The sequence below is a fragment of the Leptonychotes weddellii genome, chromosome 6, assembly GCF_054177405.1.
Source record: "Leptonychotes weddellii isolate Sample4059 chromosome 6, ASM5417740v2, whole genome shotgun sequence".
Lineage (NCBI taxonomy): Eukaryota > Metazoa > Chordata > Mammalia > Carnivora > Phocidae > Leptonychotes > Leptonychotes weddellii.
This window is the reverse complement of record NC_138374.1, coordinates 37833521-37855544: the sequence shown is the minus strand read 5'-3', so window position 1 is coordinate 37855544 and position 22024 is coordinate 37833521. Positions and strand designations below refer to the sequence as shown.

At 53.8% G+C, this 22024-nt stretch overlaps 1 protein-coding gene across 2 annotated transcripts; it reads right to left on the bottom strand.

The window, feature by feature from the left end:
* Positions 1-6384: 6384 nt before the first annotated feature.
* Positions 6385-22018, bottom strand: MMRN2 (multimerin 2). Of its 2 annotated transcripts, XM_081823953.1 has the most exons (8): positions 21837-22018; positions 20709-20753; positions 13765-13893; positions 13565-13671; positions 13384-13464; positions 12451-12615; positions 10555-12291; positions 6385-7607 (listed from the first exon to the last, which is right to left on the bottom strand). In XM_081823953.1, the coding sequence occupies exons 1-8, from the start codon at positions 21998-22000 to the stop codon at positions 7222-7224; spliced, it is 2814 nt and encodes a 937-aa protein (XP_081680079.1). In that variant the 5' UTR covers positions 22001-22018; the 3' UTR covers positions 6385-7221. The 2 variants fall into 2 exon arrangements, with proteins under 2 accessions (XP_081680079.1, XP_081680080.1); XM_081823954.1 differs by lacking the exon at positions 20709-20753.
* Between the last annotated feature and the right edge of the window lie 6 nt (positions 22019-22024).

The window sequence follows — 22024 nt, the reverse complement described above, 5'->3', positions numbered from 1 at the left end:
GATCCTGGAGTCCCTGGATCGAGTCCCGCATCGGGCTCCCTGCTCGGCAGGGAGGCTGCTTCTCCCTCTGACCCTCCCCCCTCTCATGTGCTCTCTCTCTCTCATTCTCTCTGTCTCAAATAAATAAATAAATAAATAAATCTTTAAAAAAAAATATAATGAACGTAGTGAACATCCTTGTACATAAATCTTTTAAATCATAAATTTATTGTCTTAGATTACATTCCTGAAAGTGGGACTAGTGGATAGGAACTTTTAAAAGATTATTTAAGATGAAAAACAGTCTAAGGTTCTTGCTAAGTGTGGCCCGTATTACTGCCCAGAGGGTTTCTCGTGCACACTCCTACTCGTGTCAAGAGAGTGTTCATCTCACGACTTGGACAGGTCATTGCTTCCAATTTCCTTCTCTCTCTGCTAGCATAGCGCCTGGTTTCTGTTACTTATAGTAATGGAATCCATTTATCCAGCTCTACTGTGCTCCTGCTGCAGCAAATGCTTTGTGAAAAGCTGAAACTTCAGGGCGGAAGGTAGCTTGCCCTCTGTTCTGCAACAGTATCCTCTCCCCTCCTGCACTTCCACCACCTATCAGAGCTGTTTCTGGATGTGTGTCGATTCATTCAGTCAGCGAACCTTGGTATGCCTTAGGCAGCTGGACATACTAAATCGTCATGAAAGATTTGGGACTAGATGTCTCCCCCCAAAAATGCATGTTTAGGAATAGCTTGTTAGAGATTCTTCACAGGAACCCCCGTTTAGTGTCCCGTAAGATGGTTTCTTGAAACGAGCATGCACTCTCATGCAGCTTGGTAAAGAATCAGGGATTTCCTGGGCCTGTCAAATACTTACTAGCTTTCCTTCTGTCTGTAAAAGGTTGACCCCAAACCTGGATCAACATATTCATTTTTCCTTCCCAGCATAATCTGTTACTCTCACTGATTGGTTGGAATAGTGACAATTTCCAAGGTTTCTTTAATAGTAGTAGTAGTACTAGTACAGAAGACATTAAGAAATGAGGACACTGTTCTTCCAGAATAATCTGATTCTTGTAGGTAATTTCAGGCAGATGCTAATTTAGTCATTAAGTCTTCATTCACTTGGAGAACTGGCTCCCTGCTGCTAGTGCACGGACCTTTTCTGGCACTAAAGTTAGATGCATGTTCCTAGAAAGCCTTGCTTCAGCCCTCAGGGCAGTACCCGACGAAGTGGACACGGCACACTGAAGGTGTCCAGTCGGTCGTGTTCGGAGAGGCCACTTAATGGCAGCGGCCCTCTACGGGTCGTGGGGAGTTAAATACTGCGAGCTCAGGGCAAGAGCAGAAACAGGCAAGTCACCCGAACGAAAGCTGGAAATCAGAAGGAGGAGACTTAGTTCAGGCGCAAAGGCACACATGCAAAATATGTCCGCTAGAAGCAGAGGCTAGGGCTGAAAGGTTCATCCGTGATTGCCCTTGGAGGTGGAGATTGTGATTCTCGTTTTTGGGTGGAATACATGTGGCCGACCTGTTACTCCTCTGAACTGTATCTTCTTGGCCTTTGTCTCATCACTTTTACTCTGAAGTGTCCCATGTATGCTCAGAACGAAGTTCAAGGTGATTCTAGATGCTGGCTGCTTCCTCCCTCCACCCCACTTCCCATATCGCAAATTTTATACAGGGAACCGGAAATGTTACCATTATTTGAAAGTCAAAAGTCGGTATAAAATGCTCATGTTGGAAATATTTTCAGGCTAGAGGAAGAAAGGACTAGGGCCTTTGTTGTTGAGAGGGAAGGCATCTGTAAAGCAAAGTTAAAATCTGGCTGATGACAGGGTGATGAAGTGCACCTGCCGTTCTGTTCTCTGTTGCTCTGCTGCAGGACTCAAATCCAAGAAGACGTTGAAAGACATTAAAAAGGAAGAATTGAAAGGCTGTGGCACAAATAATACTGCAATGGAAGGCATTTCAATCAAACACCTAAAAATAAAACTTACAATTTGATTCTGTCTTCATTCTTGGCTAGACTGGCTGGAGATCGGATCTAACGGAAGATATTTCCAGCATCCCTGTTGCCAGTAAGAAGTCTGATGTGTGTCTAATTCAGTCCTTCATCATTTAACTTACTTTTTCATTCAAGAAACAATTTTCAGAGTGCCTGGGTGGCACAGTCGGTTGAACATCTGACTCTTGGCTTCAGCTCAGGTTGTGAGATCGAGTCCCATGTCGGCCTCAGTGCTCGGCAGTCTGCTTCAGACTCGCCCCCTCTGCCCCTCCGCCCTCCCCACTTGTGCACGCTCCTGCAAGGGCTCTCTCTCTCTCTCTCTCTCAAATCTTAAAAAACAAAACGGAATTTTCTTTTTCTTTTTGATGTTTTGAAGTTTAAGCTTGCCATGTCTAGATGTATTCTTTGTGTTAGTACTGACTGGGTACTTTTAACCTTTCCTTGGACCTGGGAGCTTCCACTATTTATTTCCTCCCTTCCCTTCTTTTACTCTACTCTTTCTAGAACTCCTATTAGACGAATATTAGGTCCCCTGGGTGTTTCTTCCATATTTCTTAACATGTCTGTTATATGATCCGTCTTACCTTCTGCTTTCCAGCCCATTTACTAAGTTTATTTCAACCAAATTTTTTTTTATTTGGAAATAATTTCAAAATTCCAGAAAAGTTGTGAAAAGTACAAAGAATGCCATTTACACTTCACCCAGATTCATCAACTATTACATTTTGCCACAACTGCCTTGTTAGTCTGTGTGTGTGTATAAGAATTATAAATGTGTGGTGTTGGAACGTTTGAGCACACACATAACCTCTTCTGAACTACTTGGATTACAGAGCTGTGCCTCTTTAAGTATTTCAAGGATATTCCATTACAAAACCAGTTACATATGATTTTCAAAATCAGGAAAGTTGACATTGATACCATAACACTTATCAGCAACACGATACTCTGCAGGCCTTTCCCAGTTCTAATATAGTCCTTGAGAGCACATTTCCCGGGTCCAGAGTCTGTCCAGGATCTTGCATTGCATTTAGTTGTCATGTCTCATTCTTTAACCTGAAACAGTTCTCCAGTTTCTGTTTTTTTGTGATACATTTTCTAGAGTAAAAGGCCAGAGTTTCTGTGGACATATTTGTGTCCTTCTCAGGGCATCCCATTGGGAGGCCATGGCGTGTGTCCCATTATTAATGATATCACTGTCAACCTCTTGTTCAAGGTGAAACCTAGTTTCTTTACTGTAAAGCGGTGATTTTCCCTTTGTAATTAGTATGTTATGGAGATAATTTGAGACTGTGTTCTAGCCATTGGTAATTCTAATGTGAATCAGTGCTTATAAAGTAGTGATTTTCTACTTGCATTATTACATCTACATTCATTAATTGGCATTCTGTAAGGGAGAGGTCCGTCTTCTCCTGTTTATTTTTTTACTATCAGTAGGAACTCATGGATTCTTATTCTATGCAATGAGTTAGAGTCTATTAGGTCATTATTTGTTTTGATGCTCAAATTGATCCAGACTTGGCTACTAGAAACTCATCAAGTTGGCTCTTGAGTCCTTTTTCCACGTGCTCATCTTTTCTTGAGCTCTTCTTACTTTTTGGCACTTAAAAGCTGTTCCAAGGGCATCTGGTAGTTCCCCTGCCCCAGCCATGGAGTCAGCCATTTCTCCAAGGCTCTCTGATTCCCTCAGGAAGGATGGTATTTAGAGACCAGGACCTGAGTGGCAAATAAGATTTCCAGTTTCCTGTATTGTTTCTAGAGACGTGTATGTTCCAAAATCTTCAGTTTTTTGAGTTTTGGATCCTCTTCTTCATGACACTAGTTTTCCACAAATGTTTGGCACTTTGGCATAGTTGCTCACCTTTGTATTTGGTGTGAACCCCTGCTCCCCTCAGTTCTGTGTTTCTCGGCTTCCTGTTTTTATCAAGAAGTGATGGGGCAACAGCGGTTTCTTAGAGCAACAATTAAGAAGTGCTCCTTTCTGGGGCGCCTGGGTGGCTCAGTTGGTTAAGCAACTGCCTTCGGCTCGGGTCATGATCCTGGAGTCCCGGGATCAAGTCCCGCATCGGGCTCCCTGCTCAGCGGGGAGTCTGCTTCTCCCTCTGACCTTCCCCCCTCTCATGCTCTCTCTATCTCATTCTCTCTCTCAAATAAATAAATAAAATCTTTAAAAAAAAAAAAAACTCCTTTCTTCTTGCCTAGGATTCAGGCTTTTCCCACTCTGCGTATTTACCTCCCCCCACCCCCACCTCAGCGAGTTTTGTCATTGTTAGGCCAGGTTTGGGGGAGCTTTCCTGACAGAGGAGGATGGAGCAATCCTGCTCAGGCTAGAGCTGGACTGGAGTTGTGGATGTTTTCGAGACAAATATCCTGGGATATCAGCAGAGTGGCAGAGCGTGAGAGGAAAGGAGAGCTTTCAGAAACATTGTTTACAGACCATACATATCCTCTCCACAGTGTTTCTAAACTACAAGTTGTTTCTGAAATAAAAGCAGAGGTCAGGTGTTACTTTGGCATTATGCTGTGTGTGGGGACACACCTCGGGATTGACTGCCGCGGGCCCAGACTTCGGTTAGGTTGTGCATGTCGTCTGGGAGCTTCCTGCCTCCAGAGAGTCCGTGGCCGCCTGCAGCTGGGGGCCCAGGATGGACCCGCGCTGCCGGACTCCGGGCAGAGGCCACCGCTGCTAGCCGCTTAGCAGGGGCAAGCGACAGCCGGGACCCGCTGGGGCTGCCCCTCGGCTGCTCCTCCTCCACTCACTCCCCCCAAGCGTGTTAGGGGCTGAGTTTGAGTTTGGGGTTCCCCTGAAATCGCTCCCATCTCCAACAGTCTCAAATGTTTTGGGTTATGGTTTCCTGTTGCTATTTCATTTTATAGTCAGTCCTTCTACTTCCCTTTTTGCAGAAATTATGAAAATTTTCTGATCGGCTTATGGCACCCTTTCTTGTTTTTCAGTATTATTTTTGAATCTGTTTCTCCATCAGATCTGGGGAGGTATGATACCACTCTGTGCTCAGTCCATTGCCTTGTTCTGGATGCCACGAGTGAAGGGTGTCCTAACATTGGCCTGGGTAACCGGGGGTCTATTTAGGGAGCACTGGCAAAGAGTCTGCACCCAGAGATATTAGATGCCTTAGTGGAGATAAGAAACCTGTCAAGTGAACTTTAGAATTCTTGTTAATCTGGTGTCCTCATCATAGAAGTGTTTAAACAGGAAATTTGCACTTAAACTGGATATTAAGGTTTTGTGAAATTGGTTTTGTTGAATGGAAAGCATCCTATTTAAAAGAACCATTGTTTCTCTAGTTCTCATCCCAGAAACTTCTGGAGGGACTCGTCCACGCTGCTGGCCGAGTTTACCAGTTAGCGCTTGCATTCATAACCCCGTTAAGAGCAGCAGCCACGTGAGCAGCGGGGGGCAGGTGCCCCTTATGGAGATCAGTTCACTCTGCTTATTATGTGCAAGCCATTCCAAGCGAAAATCTTAGATGGTAAGACCGCACCACCCTCAGATCTCCACTTAGTCATCAGTACAGCTTGCCCAGTAAGAGCGAGATGGAGCAGAAGGAAGACACGGCAAGGGCTTTCTAGCGGCCAGGGCGACGGGCTACCGGCTCTCCAACCTTCGGGCGAGAACGGCCCCAGTACATCATGCCTTGGGTTGCCATTAGTCTCGGCAGCTGAGAGCTGCACCGGGCAAGAGGCCCTGGCCGGAGGGAAGAGCAGGAAGGCCAGAGTCAACTCTGTGGTCAAGGTAATAAAACACCAAGATACTTAATGAAAGCTATTCGACCGACTGCCTCATACCACCGATGGAAACGGTTCAAGAGGTGGTGATTTACCGTCCGCACCAGAGTGGCCTGGCATACTCTTCCTTTTAACGCTGATATTTTAGCATATCGAGCACACAAAGCTTAGTGGGAAATAAGTTCTGGGGGACAACTGTTTGATTTAATGACCCTTCGGAAACAAGGAGAAGGGCTGAGACCCTTGTGAGCCCTGACAACCAACTCCTGTCCTTTTTCACTGCCCCGTCCAATCCAGTTTTGTTATGGAGAAGAGTATGTTCCACACACATGGGGTACCTGACTACCACAACACGAACACGTCCTGACAACCAGATGGCTGCTCTCGCAAGCCCGTTTGCTGCAGGGACTGTAATGTTCTGAAAACCCTACACCGATACTGCGGGAACAGCTGCAACTCCGAAGTGTTACTAAGCCAGTACTCTCCCCGCAGCCTGCTGGGGGGGCTCTGAACGTGTCACGCAGAACTTACTGGAACTGTGACGGCAAATACAGCCTGGAATCACGAGAGTCACATTTATCCCAAATCGTTTCATTTTGTCCCATATTTCTACCTCCTTTACCGAATCCTTTCGCTCTCCATAAAGAAACCAGGCCGAGATTTGAAGGGCATTGCTTTATTCCAGAGCTGATCATTACCGAAGGAGATTTTGACAATCGTCCTTCCCTACCTCCCTCAGCCTCCTTCCTGGTTAGAGATGCTCATGAGAATGAGGATGGTCATCAGCGAGTGGAGGGAGTAAAAAGGGTGAAGGCTGTACACATTTTAGTTCATGTTTTGGCATGTCTTCGTCTTTATCATGTGGAGGCAAGGAGAAAAAGAAGTGGAATTAAGGTTACAGATAAATTCGAGGAAGGACCGAAACTGAGGGAAAGGGAATTTTGTTTCCTTTGGTTAACTCAACGAGGCCTTTGTCCCCATTTCTAATAGAAGCCAAACAGGTCGGTTTTCTCCTACTGTCCTGTAGTGGGTGGAGACTGGTTTCCAACATTGTCCAAGATGTCGCCTCCATTTTAAACATAGTCCTTCTGGGGAGGAATGATTTTCTAGCATAAGATTAGGGAGAAGAAGTGGGAGAAAGTTCTAAAGTTTCCAACCACAGGAGGAGCAACACACCAAAGAAGCTGCAGGACCCAGGGTGTGGCAAAGAGCTGAAGCCCACGATGCCATCCTGCCTCAGACGGCACGCCAAGCTAAGGTTCACACTTCCCCGGGCCAGGTTCTGCCCAGACAGAAGCCTTCCAGTTCTTCTCGTCATTAAGAAACAGGCAAACCCAGTGTATCTAGAGGAAGGCCCCAAACACCGCATCGTCTTTGCAGAAGTTTTCCAGGAAGAGCTAGACCAACTGGATGGTCTCCAGACCAACCCTGGCCAGAGCTCCAGGCCAAGGAGAGCTGGGTGAGTCCACGACGTCTGGTCAGGGCTGTGCCCGGCGTTCAGGTCTTGAACATCAGGAATCCCCCGAATGCAGTGCCTGGTGGGTTTCTCTTGATGACTGATCCCTGGGTTAACTCAAACCACACCCTCTCGCCTTTCTGCAGCTCGACCATAGCGAAGGTCGTGGCCGTGCTTCTACCCCTCCCCTCCTCGGTGGAACTGACAGGGGTCTGATGGTGACCTCCAAACACCAGCTGCCCGGCGCCTGACCCCGGGCCAAATTCAACGCTCACCGCAAACAGATAGACCCCACGCTCAGGGGCTCGGAAGTAGCCATGGTCAGGGAAGTAGCTGCTGCCAATGTTGATGTAAGTGGCGTTGAACTTGACTGTCTGCAGCACAGCCGTGCCTTCTGAAAAGCCGGCATAGAAGGCCACAGGGGAGCCTGGAATGCAGGAGGAAAGTGCTCAGTGACTATCTCTCACTCCCCCCGGTGGGAAACCAAACCCTGAGACCCGCCCTTCTCACCTTATTAACAGTAGGAATAGCTCACTATTTCTAGATAACCCAGGTGTTCCCAATAGCGGCCTCAGAGGGTGGGAGCCAACTGGCCAACACTCACTGGGTCACTAATTGAGAGGAAAATACAAGTCGGTTGTCTCTACGAGTGTACATTTTTAAAAAGCACTTTTTCATTTGTTCCCCTTTCCTTCCAACATCCTGAGAGGTAAGTACCCCCCCCCCACCCGAGGAAACCTTGAGTCCTGAGTGCTTAACGGGTTACCGAAGCTGCGTGGCTTGCCCAGGGCAAGACGGGGCAGGCACCCGGGTCTCTGACTTCCACACGACTGCCACCTCCTGGGATCTTGAGATGCCCAAGGGCAAGAGAGAAAATACTACCTATCCCCCAGGTAATAATGCTAACACTGGTGAGGGAAAGAACACTGCAGCATCCTTCCTACTGGATGTCTGGCACGGGACCTTGGAGAGAGAAGAGCAGGTGGGACCAGACAAGAAAACTCTTCAAGCGGGTCATCTTAATGTTTTCAAACTGTTGCACAGAGCCCTAGGGTTACTGATGGGGAAACAGGCCCAGAAAGGGAAAGCCGGCTCCAGAAGACACACATAGCAAATTACCACACTGGGAGCTGTCCTTGGATCTCCTGATTTCCAGTGCTCTTCCCACGTAAAAAAGCATTTTAGCCAGCCATATGGGAGGACAAGCGAGATGAAGAGAACACAGATGGCAGGCCCGCCAGGCCCACATGCAGGCGTGGAGCCAGAGGGAGCCTCTCCGTGTAGAGGGTGAGTGTACAGTGAGGAAGGAGCCAACCCAGCTACCTGGCCGTGACTCTCGGGCGGGGTGGGGGACAGAGCCAGGAAACGGGAAGGGTGAGTCCCAGGGGGTTGTGACCATGACACTGGCCTTGGCACTGATGAAGTCATGTTCCCCATGTGCTCCCTCAACTCTCTGTGTGTCTCTCTGTATCTCTCTCTCTGTGTCTCTTGGTTGAGACCAAACTCCCCGTTTCTTAGGGGATAAAACCAAGCAAGGCCTAAAGGAGGGGCAATTTGCATCGTGGTTGGTGCCTTGATCCCACCTACAGCCCCACCTCTTTGGCTCCCGGTCCAGCAATAGTCTTGTGAATGTCAAAATTTTGCTCTTCTTTGGTTCTGGAAGATTTTCTGAGAATTGGAGAGTTCAGAATAACTTTCCCATTTGCAGTAAGATTGTGTCCCGTCAAAGGCCCGCAGCTGGCTCTGCAGTTCCCCCAGCAGCCAGGAGGTGGGGCGCTCGCCCAGCCCAAGGGATGCCTGCCCAGCGCGCCCTCTGCCGGTACTTGGCTCTCTCTCCACCCGTTGCAGCCAGCCTGCCGGCCGCTCAGTGCCGCCTTCCAGGCCGACCCTACTGGCCCCTGGGTCCAACCTGCCCCTCAGAAGGCTCAAGGGTTGTGCTTCTCTGATTTGCTAGCAGGTAAACTCAGAGTGGCCTTCCCTGCAGGGCACAGATTCAAGACCTGTGGTCTTTCTACAAGACAAATAAGCGGGAATTTTTATTTTTAAGGAAAAACATTTTTTGAAATAAACTACTGCAGTGGTAAACTCAGACACCCTCAGGCAGTTGAGGCCTTGCACCACTCGCAGGAGGAAAAAAGCTGGAAGAATTAGTGCAGAGCCTTGGCCCTGAAAATGCTGGGGAAACGGGGAGACGTTGACTGGTTTCTACTAAATGTTAGACCTTAGGTCAGGTATTCGGTAAATGTATCTGCTAGTCTTCATAACAAGTCTTCGATGTAGGTAGCGATTCTCCCATTTTACAGAGGGAGAAACTGAGACGAGTAAGTGGTGCTAGAGACCGTGCTCTGTCCACCGCCCCCAGGCCCCCAGGCCTCCAAGGCCAGGATGGAGAGTCGGCAGGAGCAGGGAGAGCTTGGGATGGGATCCTCAGCCAGGCCTCAGACTTCCCACATGCCAGGCTACACCGGGGTATAGACAAGCCCGGATGGCGGCCTTGTACCCGGTCCTGCGTCTGGATGAGGAGGTGGCCATAGCCCCGAGGCTGTCCTCTCCGGCAGGGGAGAATCACCTGGGGCACGGAGTCTAGGGGTCGCTTTCCCAGGGCCACGCTCAGGGAGGGGCGGGGAAGGCTCAGAGCCGGCTGCCCAGGGCCCAGGGCAAGAGCCAGCACCCTAGAGACAGCTTGGACAGGGTTCAGGGCTCTCTGTGCCACTTACTGGCTGTGTGAACGGGACACTTCCCCTGACTGAGCTGCAGGGAGGACAGCAGTGACGACGTGCCGCTGGGGTTTATGATGACTCAACATGGCGAAGGCCGAGAAAGGGGACCCGGCGCGGAGCAGCGAGACGGACCAACTATGTCAGCACAGCAAGCTCCCTTCAGGGCCCAAGGCCTTGCCCTGGATTCCCCGCGCGTGGGTACTGCCCATGGCAGGCCACACCAGGCCCCGTTCACATATTTGTACACAGGGGAGCTGATTCAACATGCACGGGGTGAAGTCGGGAGGACAGGGAGAGCTGCGATGGGGGGACTGGAGGCTGGGGCTGGCAGGAAAGGGAGGCTCTCCCTGCCCGCTCTACAGGCGGGGTGGCAGTGGCCAGCCGTGTGTCTAGGAGCCTCAAACATTCCATGGCCGGCCTGTGCCCGCTCACTGACAGTTGGCTCTTGTGACTTCTACCTGCTTATACTTCAGGTACCAGAAGAGGCCCCTGGCCCTGAATGAAAGGGGGATCAGGGCAAAGCCGGCCCTGCATAGTCCTGACCCTTGGTCCCCCCGTTCTCTTTCACCTCGCCTTCTTGGAGGCCGAAGAGCTGCCAGCAGACAGCCCTGTGCCCCCAGGCCCACCCAGCCTCCCGCCGGCTCGGGAACTCACCTGCCTCCCAGAGCACCCGCCTTTGGACAGGCTCATCCGTCCAAGTCTCCGCTTGCTTCCTGTCCCTCCTCCGGGGAGCTTCCGGACCCTTCTGCTTCTTCCCTTTCCTGCTCAGCATGGTCTGCAGCTTCCCCAGGTCCAGGCTGACGTTGGCAGCCACAAGCCCTTGGAAGTTTCCGAAGAGGCTGTGGAAGAGGCGCTGGTGGTGCTCCAAGTCGCGCTCGGTGGCGGCCAGCGCCTCGTGGAGGCCCTCGAGGGAGCGGTTGCGGGGGGAGGCCCCCGAAGCCTCGCAGCACAGGCCCACCCGCCGGAGGTCGGCGTCCAGGCGCTCCAGCTCCTGCGCCAGCCCCGCCGGGGTGGACCTGCCGGCCTCGGCCGCCCGCTCCAGGGCCGCCACCCGCGCGGCCAGCGCGTCCCAGGCGAGCGCCTGCTCCCGCAGCCCGCTGGCGGCGTCCCGCAGGCCGGCGCGGATCTGCTCGTAGCGCAGGGGCAGCGGGCCGGGCGCCTCCTCCGCCATCTGCTCCATCACCTCCTCCCCGAACAGGGCGGCCAGCACGGCCTCGTGCCGCAGCGCGTCGTCCAGCAGGGCCGTGAAGTAGCTGTGCAGCTGGCCCACCTCGGCCCGCATCTCCCCGTGCGCCGCCCGCAGCGCGCTCGCCTCGCCGTCCAGCGCCCGCAGCTGGCTCCGCAGCCGCGCCCCGTCGGCCCGCGCCCGCTCGCCCTCCGCCCGCTGCGCGTCCACCGCCCGCGACAGCGCCGCCACCGTGCCGCTCAGGGCCTGCAGGGACGAGCCGTCGCGCTGGTGCCGCTCGTCCAGGCTCACCTGCGCCTCCTCCAGGGCGCGCGTGGTGTCCCTCTGGCCTTCGCGGATGACGTCCAGGTCGAAGTAGAGCTTCTGGCAGTTGCAGTCCTTGACGTACTTGATGAGGTCGGCGTGGCCGCCCTGCAGGTGCTGGAGGGTGAGGTTGAGCTCCAGGAGCTGCCGCTCCATCTCCTCCTTGTTCTCCTCCATGATCAGCGATTTCTCCATCAGGATGATGCGCAGCTCGCGCAGCGCCGTGTGGTTCACCTGCAGCTCCTCCAGCTGCCGCTCCACCTTGCTGATCTGATCGAAGGTCTCATCGGACTCCGAATACAGCTCCTTGATCTCATCCACGTGCTGCGCCAGCGTGGCCCTCATGTCCGCCAGGGTGCTCTGTAACTCCTCTTCCCTGCGGCCGGCGGCCGTGTGCAGCGCCGACAGGTTCCTCTGCAGCTGGCCCAGCCTGGCCTGCAGGCTCTCCGGCTCTGGCCTGGCCCCTGCCCCTGCCCCTGCCCCTGCCGCGGCCGGGACCAGGCTGCCGTTGGCCCCCACCGGCTCCTGGGCCTTAAGGAACCTCTTCAACTTGGCGTCCACGTCCGCCTCGACCTGGGAGAGCGACTGCTGCAGGGAGAGGTGCTGGGCGTGCATGCGTTCCTCCACGTCCTGCCGCAACTGCCCCACTCTCTGGGCGTTCTCCTGGACCTTGCTCTCAAATTTGGCCCCAAGCTCCTGGAAGTCAGCCCTGGCCACCGAGCTCTCCTGGACCCCCTTGATGGCCTGTTGGTTGGCCTCCACATCAAGAGACAGGTTTCTTATGGCTTGGGAGAGGCTGTGCAGACTTTGGTTGAGGCTCCTCCACATGGGGCTGAAATGCACCTGTAGGAAGGCGTCCACGTGGGGCAGTAGCACTTGCTCCAAGGATCTGCCAGGCGCCTCTGCAACAGAGACACGCTTTTACACAGCCCTGCAGGAGCAGACACCCCTCCCCGGGCAAGGACTGGGCGGGGGTGGGGGGTCCTCTGAGATTTGGGCCTTCCTCTTGTCCCCTTGGGTATGAGCAGGCTCTGCCTCAGCCCCTGGAGCCTGCTACTCACCAGGCTCTGTCTGATTTGCCTCGATCGTGGCAGCTGTGAGATTGCTTGCCAGGGCCTTCCACTGGCCCGGGAGGCCGTCTGCCACCTGGTGAATGTCATTCTGGAGATCTCCCAGCAAGTGTTCCTGCCGCTCCATGATGTTGCTGGGCGCAGCCGCCGGGTGGCCTGAAGACACATGAGAGATAAGCGTGGAGGTCTAACTCCCCAGGCCTGGGCAGATCAGGAGGTACAGAGAAGGAAATTTCCAGGTTCAGATGGAAATATCAGGGAGGTGTGTGCTGATGTCCTCCAAGCAGGAGCGTAGCAGCCTTTAGCTCCAGAAGGGGAAATGCATGCCCATGAGCCCTACCCCCCATCCCAGCACCCATAGCAGACATGACTAATCAATCACGGCACACTTTCCTCCTCAGCTGTGTGGACATGGCCTCTCAACATCATTTGAGGCAGCCCTTGTCAAAAGATAAGGAGTTCACCACATGATGAAACTCATTCGCCATCCCGAACGTGGCCCAGCCTTGAAAGGTCTCACAAATGGTGCCTCTTGGTGGTTCTGTGCTGACTCTAGACCAAGGATAGTATGACTTCCCGGCCCCAGGAGGACACATGTGGGAAAGCTTCTTCCAGGCCATGGGATCTTGTGCCATTCAAGGGTCAGGGAAGGTGCCAGATGAAGCTGTCCTCAGAAAATGGAGTCAAGGAAAAGGGTGTGGTGCTTAGCCAGCAGGTAGTAACAGAGGGCCCTGTGACTCTGGCCTCCTTGGTGTGAGGGTAGGCTGATACAGAGCCACGGAAGGGCCCCTGCTGAGTCTGGGCACAGAGTTTTCCTGAAATGGCACCACCCTATCAGAAGAGAAAGGGCCTGGGCACATGGGTTCCGCCTGCCTGCCTGCCTGCCTGCCTGCCCTTCCTGCACCTTCTAGGGAAGCAGCATACCAGGTTCAAAGCCGACTGGCCCATCCCAAGGCTCCTGGAGGCCATCACCTAGATCTTCAGGCTCAGGGATTGCCGTGGGATCTGCGGAGAGGAGGCAACAGATAGTGACCCCACAGGTCAGAGGAACTGCCTGACCTCTGGGGTCAGAGGTTGGAGGGGAGGGAGCCCTGGGGAGCCCTACCATGGTGCTGGCAGTCAGGGCCCGCAAAGCCGGGGCAGCACCTCCAGGCCACGGAGGCCAGCACCTTCTGCTTGACCTGGTACACCGGCTTGTGTGCCATGCGATACCTGGGGAGAGAGGGGCCAGCTCAGTGACTCCAGGGTGCGCCAGCGTGGGCCTCGGATGGACGGCCCGCCCTGCGCCATCCTGCCCCCACTCACATGACTTTGACTTTCTGGCAGTCCAGAGTCCCCTGTGGACATGGCTGCTGTGAGTGGACGAGGAATTTCTCCGTTTTGCAAGCAGCTACAAAGGTGACCAGCCTGGACTTCTGGTAAGGGCACCAGTTACTGGAAAAACAAGCCAGAAGAGAGGGCTGCCGAGCCACGCCCAGGTCCCACAGGACCCTTCCTAGAGGTCAACAGTGATCCCAGCGCCCCACCCCGGCCTCCCGGCCCCACCCAATGCCCGGGATTCTAGAATCCATTAGCCTGAGAGGGGAGCACTCTGCATTATTCATCCCTCGACTCCAGGACAAAAGCTCCGCAAACCCTCCTGCAAGGGCATCTACTCCATGCCTTCCAGGAAGGCCCTCGAGCAGGGGCCAGCACAGAGAGGCTGAAGAGCAGCCTCCAAATCACACAGCAAAACGACCCATGGAGCTAGGAGGGCCTCTCACTGTTTCTCAGCTGGAGATGATAATACCCTCCTCCAGGTGTGCGGATGAGTATCAAGGGCCTGGCTCCTGACAAGTGCTCAGCGAACCCTGCTGCCCTGCCCCATCACCACTCACACGTTTCCTCAAAGGGACCAGGCTGCGGGGAGGGCACCTGCTCCCTGGCCGCTCCCCGTGATGGCCATTATGGAAATGGGCTTTCAAACAGTTGTGGGAGAAGGCAGCTGAGCTGAGCAGTCCCTTCTCTGGGCAAGGTCCTACAGGGTGCTTAGGGGGTCACATTCAGCATCCTGAACACCAGAGGGGTAGCCTCTCCACCTCTGCCCTTTACCAGTGTGTGTGGTTGCAAATGCCCAGGAGCAGGGGTGCTCATGGCTGGCACAGCCCCAGCTCACTGATCCAGTGACAGCCTTGAAGGGCTCAGTACAATAGGTCAGAGGGTCCTTCGCCTGGTAATCAGCTCCCAGAACGGAGCTCTCCAGAGTTGCAAGCGGCAATGACTTCCATGGCTCGGCTCAGCTCAGCACCTCCTCGGGATTGGGTGCTGGGCTAAAGCTCAGCAGCACTCAGCGCCAATATGGAGGAACAGACCTTCCCCCCAGGGTCCCCAGGAAAAAGCAGGCAATCTCAGACGATGTGGAAGGTGCTACTGGGGAGACTTTCAGAAGGAGGTGATAATTTGGCACCAGGGGCTGTGATAGAGGTTATGGCCCGCTGAAATGCAGGGGCTGGGCCAGGGAAGGGCTGCAGAGGTAAGGGGAAGCCAGGCTGTGGAGGCCTGAGTGCTAGCTGAGGAGCTGGACCTTGCAGTGAAAGCACGGAAAGTGTGTGTGGGGGGGGGGGGGGGCTTGAGCAGTGGAGTGACATGACAGAGCCACCCTGGTTCCTGGGTACAGAAAGGACAAGAAGGGGCAAGGTATAGGTAGGTGGCTGTGTCAGGGATCTAGGTGGAAGATGCTGGCAGGTTCCATGGGTAATGGTGGTGGGTATGGAGAGGAATGGCCACACTTGTCAGATATTAGGAGGCAGTGTTCAGGGCCTTGGAGATGGAGTGGCCATCAGGCTGGGATCTTACTCTCTGGAGCTGGTCTCTGTACTGGGGCTACCAGGCACACAGGGATGGGGTAGGGCAGGGGGAAGGATTGACGGGGATTGAGTGACCATATCTGTTTTGAAAGCTGAGGACCCCCAGCCTGATTTCCCACTTGGCTCCTAAAAGCCTGGTGGGCAGGTTTTACCCTCTTGGTAGCAGACTGAAAAAGCTTGTCAGGAAAATGACACCACTCAAGAGGAAAGAGCTAAAAAAAAATAACATCAGGGGCTCCCCTAGTAAAATAGCCCCAGAACATATTATGACAAAAGAAGTCAGAAAGCTCCATCCGTACAGCCAGCTTCCAATCAGCTTCTTAGTCTGTCTACTCTCAAGTGGGCAGACGTCCAAGATGACTCCTGAGAAAAATCTCTAGTACAAAAGAGGGAGGTCAAAAACAAGCAATTGGAAAAAAAATCAACTTGGACAAACCCAACACTGTGCAGAGAAGAGAAGTCCCTCAAATTTGTAATAATAGCCCCAGATCTATAAGAGAAGTTACTACAGCCAAGAAAGAACAGGAAGCTATTTTAAAAATGGAAGAACATTCAGAGAATGAAAAGGACCCTTGGAAATTAAAAATATAACAGTAGAAATGCAAAGGAGATTTAATAGAAATGTTAGAGGTTAGAGAAATTTTCCTAAAAAAAGAGCAAAGAGAGAAAGAGAAAACAGGAGAGGAAAGATCAGAAAAATAGATCCTGGAAATCCAGCATCCAAATAATAGGAGTTCCATAAAGAGAACAGAGCGAGGAAATCGTTGATGAAAAAAATCAAACAAATATTACAGAAGTGAAGGGCTTGAACCTCCAGATTCAAAGGGTCCACCAGTTACCTTCAATATGATGGAAAAAACTCAGTATCATCATGGAATTTTAGAATTCTGGAAATGAAAATAATTCTATACTTTCTAGAGAGGAAAATCAAGACACACACACACACACACACACACACACACACACTAGCATTTAGAATGGCTTGAACCCCTCAACAGCAACACTAGAAACAGTGGAGAACTGCCTTCAAAATAGGGAATGGGGGCACCCGGGTGGCTCAGTCAGTTAAGTGTCTGACTCTTGGTTTCGGTTCAAGTCATGATCTCAGCGTTGTGAGATCAAGCCCCGCACTGGGCTTCATGTTCTGCATGGAGTCTGCTTGTCCCTCTCCCTGCTCGCACTGCCCCCCTCAACCCGCTCAAATAAATAAATAAATAAAATCTTTTTAAAAAAATACAGAAGGAAAACATTTCCAATTTAGAATCCTATACCCAGCCTAACTATCAATCAAAGTGAAGAGAGCAGAATAAAGACATTTTCAACAAATCAGATTTCAAAACCTTGCACACCCCAGGATCCCTCATCAGGGAGCTACTAGAACAGTGGTTTGCAATCTTGCCATCAAATCTTCACATCAAAACCACTGTATAGCACTTCATAAAGAAGAGCCTCTGGGCTCCACTCCAGATCAATGAAGCAAGAGTCTCTGGGATTGTGGCTGAGCATCAATATTTTAAAGTTCTCTGGGTCATCCTAAGTCACAGCCTAGGACAGAGTACCATTGTGCCAAAGGTACTCCACCAACACAGGCCAGAGAACCAAGCACGAGGAAGGCACGGCCTCAGGAGACAGACGTTCCAGGAGGGAGTCGGGGGGAAGGGAGAGCCCAGTAGAGTGGTGGGCAGTGGGTGTGGGGCCAGTGTCCAGACTGGAGCACAGCTGCTCAAACACCTGACACGGATGAAAGGGGAGAGCAGATGTGGACAAGTGGCCAAGAGTTTAGGATTGAGTAGTGACAGAGACACAGGGAACGAAGCCAAAGAAACAAAAAAATGAAGACAGTTGTTTATTCCAGGGAAAACCAAAAATATGAAGTGTGCGGGGCGGGGGGCGGGCAGGGGGAGGGAGGATTCATAGGTTTTTTTCGAGTCTTCACTCTGAGTAGCATACATAGTCGTATAAATGTAAACACTCAAAATGACAGTATGGGAGGATGATGGATAGGCAGTGTGTGTGTGTGTGCCCACGTATGCACGGGCACACATTCTTGCACGCCTATGCATGCATGTTGGGGTTGGAGTATGGAGTGGGAATGAGAGCTGAATCACGGATAATGCTACGTCCCAAGAAGTAGCAATATAAACATGTTAGTTAGAGACACAGGGGTAAATGCCAAAGGATTCACCTAAAGAGTTCAAAGCATTGCCTTTGGGGACCAGTAGGGGCAGGGCCTTCTGACTGTCTCAACGAACTTTGCAGAAGGTTTGACTCTAACCCAGAGGGTGAGCACAGTTTTTCCGTAAAGGGAGAGAGAATAAATATTTTACACGAAACTGACTACATAATTTGTAGTGTCCAGTGCAAAATGACAATGTGGGACAACAATAGAGATTAAACCAAGTGTGGGGCCCTTCTGTGGGCGTGCCCTGTGTGACGGCTCAGGTCACACGCCCATGGAGCTGGCCCTGACTTTAGGCAAAGAATGTTCACTCAACGCGGAAAGAGCGACTGTGACAGTGCTAGGCCCAGAGTTTAGGGACCACGGGTGAGATGGCCACCTGCACAGACTGTTCCAGGACCAGAAACTCCAGCCTCCACCCTACCCCCACCCTGGGCCCCGTGGAAATGCTGGAACATGGGCCTGTAGAAAAGCGTTTCTCTAACCAGTGGTTCTCGGTGGGGAGGGGCGCGGGGGGGGCGGCGGGGGTAGGGGGGAAGGGACTTCCTCCACTGGGAGGGTGGCCGTGAACCTGGCATCTAATGCGCAGAGACCGAGGATGCTGCCGAACACCTCGCAATGCACACAGCACAGCCCAGCACCCCCGCGGCCAAGAATTAGCCAGTTCCAAATGCCAGTAGTGCCGAGGTTCAGAAACACCCACTCAAAACAAAGTTCTGTTCATTGCTCACCCTCTGAACTGCTGTGGAGGGTCCAGAAGGCCTGTGCCCAGGCGAGCTGGGTCTGGTCCAGCCTGCCAGCCAGTGACTGGGACTTTCCACCTCAGGCTCCTGGAACCAGAAGTGGTGCGGCCCACCCTTCCTGCCCAGGAACTTTCTCTCCTGACCTGCCCAAACCTCAGGCTCCAACTATTCTCCCTGCCCACGCTCCCCCCCGCCCAACCCTTGGCAGCCCTATCCCCTTGGCATAGTACAGGCCGCTGGCCCAGAAACCCTGGGAACATTCCTGACCTTTGCTTTGGTTTCCTCCAGCTCCTGGCAGCTGCATGCTGGCCCTCTGAGCCTGAGCCCCCAGCCCGGCTCCCCGAAGCTCCCATTGTTCTCACTGCGTTCCCTTTGCACCTTCATCCCCTGGGGCCAGCCTAGAAATGAGTGCAGGGATCCTCCAGCGAGTTTGGGCTGCCCTGGGCCTCTGACATGGCCCCCACCTGAGGCTTTGCCCCAGTCAGGAGAGTGCTAGCCCCTTTGGAGCTTCTAATGCAAGCTCAGAAGCTTGGGCGCCCCCCTGCCGTCCCCCTTCCTGGGCTCAGGGTGACCGTGAGCAAGGCCCTTCCCCCCTCCCCAGTCCTGGCAATGTGGAGAAGATTGGCACCTTCGGCCCCTCCCTTGGGACGGAGGGAGGGGCTATGGGGGAAGCTGAGCCAGCTTCCAGCAGGGAGAGGGCTGTGAGCTGGAGCCCCCCGAATTATGGATGTGCCACTGCCACTGTCCACTGGGACACTTCACTGCCAATAGAGCCCCCCTCGGACTGTCCCTTCCGTCATTCTGGGGAAGGAGGGCGTGTTCTCTGCACCCTTGCTTTCTGAGACCTCGAATGCAGCCTTGAATACGACCACTCCAGGGGAGAATTTGCGGGGCTTTGTCTTTGAGCTGGAAAGGGGCTTTGGCAGAGGAGCCTGAGGCCCACTCGATGTCCAGAGTGGGGGTTCCCCGAGTGCGCCCAGGGCCCTGTACTTCTGACGGCAGGAACAGGTGCAGGAGGTGCAGCTACGGCCGTGACGCGTGGCCTGGGCTCCGTCCTGTGTGACCTCCAGCCGTGTGCAGGCCTCCCCTGGGCCACCAGCGCTCAGCGGCACTCAATCACAGATGCTACTTGTGTGTGGGCCAAGAGAAGCTGATGCTGGCGGGCAGGGCCAGCTGGACAGCTGGGAGCAGCCTCTCCTACACCACCGCCCATCCTGGGGGGGACAGGACAGCGGGTACCCGGGATTTGCAGCCCACTGGATGCTCGGACCTGTCACTTAGGAGCTGGGTGGCGTCCCCATTTCTCTGAGCCTCACAGCATGGAGAGAGCCGAGGGAGCTGCCTTGTCACCACAGTGTGGAGATGGGGCACCTTGCCCAGGGCTCAGCTTGGTCCCCAACGCAGGCTCAGCCCTGCAGGGGTGCTAATGCGGGCTCTAAGGAGCCCACCTGCTAAACCGCTGCTCAATCCCACTCCCACCAAAACCAGGGAGCATCAGAAGAGCCTCCTCCCCAAGGAGTCCAAATACACATGTTGCTGGGGGTCCCAGAGCTGTGGGAAGCACCCAACCATGTCCCGCCTCCACCCTGGGACCTGGCATCTGGCACCAAATTGTTCTGTTCGAACTTCTCCTTGGAAATAGTCTAATCTGAGCCCATGTCCAGGGTCTACCAGAAACAGGTGTGGGGCGGGGCAAATGCAGGCTGGGAGGCCTGGTTCTGGCAGCCAGGGGCTGAGGGTCCACCAGGCTTGTCCCTGATGCTGCCGGGCCCCACCTGCCCTTCCCCCTGTTGCAGGAGGGAGGCTGGAGCACCATTTCCGCCTCTCCCTTCACAGAGCACGGGAAGCAATCAGCCCGAGGAAGCTGAGCAGCATTTCCTTCCTTTCACACCAGCCCCTCCGGAGGCCTTGACAACCTGGGCTGGGCCTGTGGGGACCACAGCTTCTGGGTTGTGGGCAGGAGACCCAGCAGGCCTGCTGGGACCCCCCAGGTTCCCCCGGGACCAGGGTATTCCTGGGCTGGGACGCCCTTCTATGTACATCCGCACATGCTCTGCACACACTGGGACCGACCAGGGAATGGATGAGTGAGCTCCATGGGGCAGCCCACAAGTCCCTCCCCATAGCCAAGGGGGTGTGGAAAAAGAGGAATGTCTCCTACCTTCTTCTGATCCACCTGGAACCCTGAGTCTCTCTTTTATCAAAAGGAAGCAGGCAGCCCAAAGAAAGGGGCATGGAGCTAGTGGCTTTGGGGAAGGGAGGCTTGGTTCTTGGACCTGAAATCAGAGTTGGGTGGCTGGAGTCCCCCACCAAGAATCACCCACACCATCCAGCACCGAGCCGGCCTGGTGGCGGGGCAGAGATGGGGCGGCTCCCCACTTGGCCAGCACCCCCCTCACTGAGAGTCGGCATGCACTTGCTTATTCTTTCCTCTCCATGGGTAAATCTGCTTTCAGGAAAGTGTCCAACAAACACATTCACCTTGAAGCGTCAGAGCTGTATAGAACTGTCGCAGGCGGATTCATTCTGTAAGCCAACGTGACAGTGAATCTCAGAGAGCCAAATGGAAGACTCTGGGTGGGTGTAAGTTGACCCCTCTCACCCTCTAAATCCATATAAACACTCTCACCAAGCCTGGTTTGTGTGTGTGTGTGGTCAGGGGGGCGGTAGGCACATTAGGCACATCTGGGGGTTGGGGCTGCCTCTGAGTGTTCAGGGACCAGAACATGAGCTCTGAAGTCAGACTGAGATCGTGGTTTCTCCTCAGCTGTGTGATCTTGTGGCAGCTGCTTAGTCTCTCTGAGCCTCGGGTTCTGCGGCAGCCCGGGCTGTTGGGAGGATTCACTGAGATAACACTTGGCAAGGTGACTAGCCCAAGATGGACCCAGTAAAGGACCTACTGCTCTGACGGTGGAGGACCCGAAGGAGGGACCCACGGGCCCAGCACCTTATCGGCAGGGGCCCCAGGGCCTGGACAAATACAAGGCTGGAAAATGGTGTCCTGGTTCAGTCCCAAGACCATCCTACCCATATCCAGAGGGGCACTGAAGCGGAGCTCCCTGGATGCCGTGGCCTCCTCCTTGTTCTGGAAATAGAGCAGGGCACCCTGTCTGCTCGCTGCCTGTCCCTCAGCCTGAGGACCCACGCCAGTCCCCCGGGGGCAATCAGACAAAAATCCAGTCCCCAGGAGTGTCTGTCTTCTATGACTTAGGCCAAGCCAGCCTCACCTAGGCTCAACTGTCAGAGTTTACTTATTTTGAAGAACAGGAGCCATTGCCAGGCCAGCTGGAAACTTCTGGAACTACTGCCCCTCATCACCCCATGCTAAGCGGTTGGTGGCAAGAAATGCTCCTGCCCGACCTCCAGGTCCATTCCCTGCCATGGGCCAGGCAGGGAAGTTCCTGTGGTGCCCAGTCCGGGCTGCCTGGGGGTGGCCTCTTGAAGGGAGCCTGGCACCTGGCACCTCCTTAAGCCTCACAGCTGGCCCAGCAGGTAGATAGTAGTAGGTCATTTCACAGATGGGTAACTGGGGTCCCGAGAGACCTGTCCTGGCTGAGCTGGGACTTGGATCATGTACATGACCTCCCCCAAGGTCGAGGTCCTCCTTACCTTCTGCTGGGGTCCCTGCCGGTGTCCTCAGCCTCCGCCCTCCAGACCCCAGGCGGCCTTGGGTTGTGTGGATCCGAGAGCCCGCTACCTGGGGCCTGGGCCGAGGCCCCCAGCAGCCCCCAGCCCAGGGGCCCTCCGAGGCCGAGCAGCAGTGTCAGGATCATCTTGGCAGTGGGGCAGGCTCAGCC